The following is a 4,677-nucleotide window of genomic DNA, read 5'->3' on the forward strand; positions in this document are numbered from 1 at the left end:
TGGGCACTGGCCTATGTCTAGGGGTGGCTCTGTGCCATCCCTTACTGCTCACCTCCTAACTTAGACTCAACTCATCTTTTCTTGGAAGGGTCCCTAGGGATCTTGAGAAAGCTTGAAGAGCTTATCTTCCAGTTTCCTGGCTTTTGGGTTGGGGGATCTGAGAGTTGGGATTCTGATCTGAGAGATCTCTGACAACCAGATCACTTTTGCTCACCAAAAAATGAATTCCTAAGGCCACCCACCAGAATGGGATGACTTCCCCCTGTGGGTAGGAGCAGTGGGGGAGGGGTAGAGGAAAGAAGAGGCAGTGTCTACTGTGTGACTCATTTTCCTTGCCTTGGCTATGAGAGAGGAGATCATTAAACTAGAAGTAGCTATCCAGAAAAAGCCCACCCACCCAGCACAGCCTCCCTGGTGGTGTAAAGGCTGGGCTGCCCTCTGTGCCCATCCCCCACCCCCAGACTGGACATAAAAACACACTAGTTGGCATAGGTGTTTGTAGTGTCACTTTATTACCACTAGCTGATATTGCCCAGGGTTAGTGGAAAATAAGTTAGAACTATGGTGGCATCTGACAGGTATGGCTAAGCTGGAGAGGGGAGTTGGCTTTTGTGGGCACTAATCCTGGGAAGGGGGTATAAGGTGGCTGTGGAAATGTCCATGGAGAGGGTCTCTCTCCCACCCCCAAGACCACAGAAGCTTCTATTCTCTCCTGGTACCCAAAGGGGCACCAGTGTAGTCACATGTAGTCACAGGATGACGCAGGGAGGACGGCTGTTGGTGATCTTTTCTAGGGGTTCTCCATTACTGGCTCTTCGGATGGCCTCAATGAGCTAGAGGGCAGAGATGTGGAAGGGGATTGTAGGGGCAGGGTGAAGCGAGGGTCCTCCCAAGATTGCAAATACTCACATCTTTCTCATAAGGAAAGCCCCCATTCTCCAGCTTGGAGAACACCAGCTGTCCATTTATCTCGATCTCAAAGGCCCCTGGTATGAAATAAATCAATGAATGAAGTGCATGCTGAGAACAGGCAAAAGTCAGGGGAGGCCCTCCAGATGGGGTCCCTCCACACTCCTTAGGCTTCACACAGGCTCCTTCATGTCCCCCACCGGCTCCATTAGAGACTCGTAATTCCTTAAGCCATTTCCCAATCCAGGGTCAAGCTAAAGGAACCTAGTTTTTACCTGTGTGTCCTTCCTTTGAACTCGGCTTCATAACTGGACGAAGAGCATCCCACCCCCCGACCCCCCGTAACACTACACTTCTGTAGTCTCACCAGTTTCTCTCTACAGGCTTCATCTGTGACCCCCTCATCTATGGAAGGGGACTCAAGTTGGCTGGACATTTCACTATGTGCCAGACACTGCTGGACACTATATAAAACAGCCAATGCCAGAGCTAGAAAGTGGTAGAGCTGGGATTTAGAACACTGACTCAGCAGGTGTTCTGCGGGCCTCACCTGTGCCCCCCAGGCGCGACTCGATCTCGATGCCGGGATACTGCTCCTTCACGGCACTCGCCAGCTCCAGGTAGGTCGCCTCGAAGCCGCAGGGTTCACTAGGGAGACGATACCTGGGGTCCGCTTGGGTTTCGGGAGAGGAGCCTCTGTGGACCCACCCCCGTCCGGACCAGACCCCCACCGGTTGGAGCCGCTCACCAGTACTCCACCACGATGCGGACCCCACTGCCCGGTTCGATCTCCCCGGGAGGGGGCGCTACGGACGTCAGCCCTGGCTCCCCGCTCATTGCGGCCGGCTCCACTCCAGCCGCTGCTTCCGGGTGTGCGCGACGCCGCGAACACGTGACGGGGCGGGGCCGCCGGGGCGGGGCGGAGCCGCGCGTTACGTTCGGGCGCCCCCTGCAGGCCGCGGCTGCTGCTACGTTTTGGCTCTATCGCCAGCTGGAGAGCTCCGGGTGGTGGGTGGTCTGGCCCATACCATCTTCCTGGCCGGGGTTCTTAGGGCGCCAGGCTTGTCACGCACTTGGTGTCCGCTGGACTTCACGGCCTATTTAATCTAATGAAAGATCATAGACGGCAAAGCGCTTTACAGTTTACAAAAGGAAGAGAAAGTGGTGGGGCAAGCGGACCCAGGGCCTGGGGTTTGGTATGGAATAGTTGCTATTTGTCACTAACGTGCTGGTGGCATTTTAAACCATCCCCTAGTTACACACTCAAGTACTCTGACTCTTAAACTCGAAACAGTAGGCACAATCTGGGGCAGAGACTGCCTCTCCCCTGCATTCGGGCTCCCGCTCTTCAGGCTCTATGCTTCCTCCAAGTGCACCCAGTTCCTTCACCTCCCGTGTCTCATCCCAGCCTCACTACAGGGCTGGCATCATTATTCCCATTTTGCAGCTCTAGAAATGAAGACTGTCTCGCTGCCTCTTCCTTCCCTGGAGTCCCACCATGGTACACTAACAGGTCATCCACTTTAAACCATTCATTTTTAAACAGTTCAGTGATTTATTAAGTTGTGCGACCATCACTACAATCCAGTTACAGGACATCTCTATTAACCTGAAAAGGTCCCTCCTGCCTGTCTGCAGTCAATCCAGCTCCCAGCTCCAGTCCTAGTCAACCACTGATCTGTCTTCTGTCTATAAATTTGCCTTTTCTGGACATTTTATATAAATGGAATGATACAATATGTGGTCTTTTGCTTCTGGCTTCTTCAGTAAAAAGTTTTTGAGGTTCATCCATGCTGTAGCATATACCAGTAGTTTGTTCTTTTTGTTGCTGAAGAGTATCCCATTTTATGGATATACCACCTTTTTATCTGTTCAATACCAGTTGATGGACATTGGAGGTTCCAGTTTTTGGCTCTTTTGAATAATGCTGCTATGAATGTTCATGTAGGTGTCTTGGTATGTACGTGTGTTTTCATCTCTCTTGGGTAGATTCCTAGGAGTAGAATTGCTGGGTTGTATGGCAAGTTTATGTTTAACCTTTTGCAGAAACTGCCAAACTGTTTTTGAAAGTGATTGTACCATTTTACATTCCCACCAGCAACATATGAGGGTTTGTTTCCCTGTTACCTTGTCAACAGTTGTTGTCTGTCTCTTTGATTATAGCCATCCTGGTGGATGGGAGGTAGTACATCATTGTGGTTTTAATTTGCATTTCTCTAATGACTAATGATGTTGAGCACCTTTTCATGTGCTTATTAGCTGCTCATGTATCTTATTTGGAAAAACATCTATTCAAATCTCTTGCCCATTTTTAATTGGGTTGTTGTCTTTTTCTTATTGATTCATAAGAGTTCTTTATATATTCTGGATACAAAGTCCCTAATCAGATATATGATTTGCAAATATTTTCTCCCAGTCTTTGATAAGTTTTTAAAAAATTTTCTTAATGGTGTTTTATAAAGTACAAAAAACTTAATTTTAATGAAATCCGACTTACCAACTTTTTCTTTTGTCACTTGTGCTGTTGCTGTTATATCTGAGATCTCTGCCTAACCCAAGGTTACAAAGATTTTCTCCCATAGTTTCTTCTAGAAGTTTTATAGTTTTAACTGTTTTTTTTTTAGGAAGATTAGCCCTGAGCCAACTAGTGCCAATCCTCCTCTTTTTGCTGAGGAAGACTGGCCCTGTGCTCACATCCGTGCCCATTTTCCTCTACTTTATATGTGGGACGCCTACCACAGCATGGCTTGCCAAGCGGTGCCATGTCCACACCTGGGATCCGAGCCAGCAAACCCCGGGCCGCTGAGAATCAGAACGTGTACACTTAACCGCTGCGCCACTGGGCCAGCCTCTATAGTTTTAACTTTTACATTTAAGTCTATGATCTATTTTGAGTTAATTTTTGTACACTGTGTGAGGTAAGGATTTAAATTCGTCTTTTGGCATGTGGATAGTCAATTGTCCCCAGAACCATTTATTGAAAAGGCTATCCTTTACCCTATTGAATTGTCTTGGCCTCTTTGTCAAAAATCAATTGACCAGAAATGTAAAGGTTTATATTTGGACTCTTGATTTTGCTCCATTGATCTATAAATCTATTCTTTTTTGTTGTCTTTTTTTATTTAAAAAACTTCATATACAATTTATATACAGTAAAATTCACCCTCTCGAGTGAACTTTTTTCTGAGTTCTGACACACTCAATTGTACATCCACCACCGTGACCAAGATGCACAATAGCTCCATCACCTCCTCACAAGTCCCTGTGCCCCTCTACTGTTAACCCCACCTCCTCCTCCCCAACCTCAGATCTGCTTTCTGTCCTTATAGTTCTGTCCCCTCCAGAAAGCCATACACATGCAACCCTACAGCACTCAGCCCTCTGAGTCTGGCTCCCACTCCAACGTCCCTTTCAACATCCAGAGTGATCTTTCCAAAATAGAAATCTGCCCGCTCCCCCGTGCCTCTGCTTAAGCCCAGATAGACCCTGCAGGTCTGGCCTCTGCCCGTAGGCCCTGCCAGTCTGGACAGACAGGATGGATGGCTCTTAAACCTAGATTACAGAACAACCACCTGAGGGCTTGTCAATACCACACATTCCTGGGTCTTGGCTCCAGAGACTGAGATTCAGCAGATGGAGAAAGGCCCAGGGATCTGTTTCTTATATAAGCCTAGGGACATTTGGAGGCAGGTGGTCACAGGCCACAATTTGAGAAAAACAGCTGAGTCCAAAACACTTGTCTTTCGCCATACCTTCCACATCAGCTTG

General features: G+C 48.0%; 1 protein-coding gene across 1 annotated transcript; it reads right to left on the reverse strand.

Moving 5' to 3' along the window:
- Nucleotides 1-493: 493 nt before the first annotated feature.
- MIEN1 (migration and invasion enhancer 1) lies at nucleotides 494-1,816 on the reverse strand. The gene is made up of 4 exons (XM_014833627.3): nucleotides 1,658-1,816; nucleotides 1,460-1,557; nucleotides 910-986; nucleotides 494-833 (listed from the first exon to the last, which is right to left on the reverse strand). The coding sequence occupies exons 1-4, from the start codon at nucleotides 1,744-1,746 to the stop codon at nucleotides 750-752; spliced, it is 348 nt and encodes a 115-aa protein (XP_014689113.1). The 5' UTR covers nucleotides 1,747-1,816; the 3' UTR covers nucleotides 494-749.
- Between the last annotated feature and the right edge of the window lie 2,861 nt (nucleotides 1,817-4,677).

The sequence above is a fragment of the Equus asinus genome, chromosome 13 (assembly GCF_041296235.1).
Source record: "Equus asinus isolate D_3611 breed Donkey chromosome 13, EquAss-T2T_v2, whole genome shotgun sequence".
Lineage (NCBI taxonomy): Eukaryota > Metazoa > Chordata > Mammalia > Perissodactyla > Equidae > Equus > Equus asinus.

What these genes read in the sequence shown, in the direction of transcription:
- MIEN1 (XM_014833627.3), bottom strand. Translation starts at nt 1,746, where the DNA reads ATGAGCGGGGAGCCAGGGCTGACGTCCGTAGCGCCCCCTCCCGGGGAG. An exon ending in GTCGCGCCTGGGGGGCACAG is followed by an intron (nt 987 to 1,459) that starts GTGAGGCCCGCA and finishes ATTTCATACCAG; the next exon opens with GGGCCTTTGAGATCGAGATA. An exon ending in GCTTTCCTTATGAGAAAGAT is followed by an intron (nt 834 to 909) that starts GTGAGTATTTGC and finishes TCTGCCCTCTAG; the next exon opens with CTCATTGAGGCCATCCGAAG.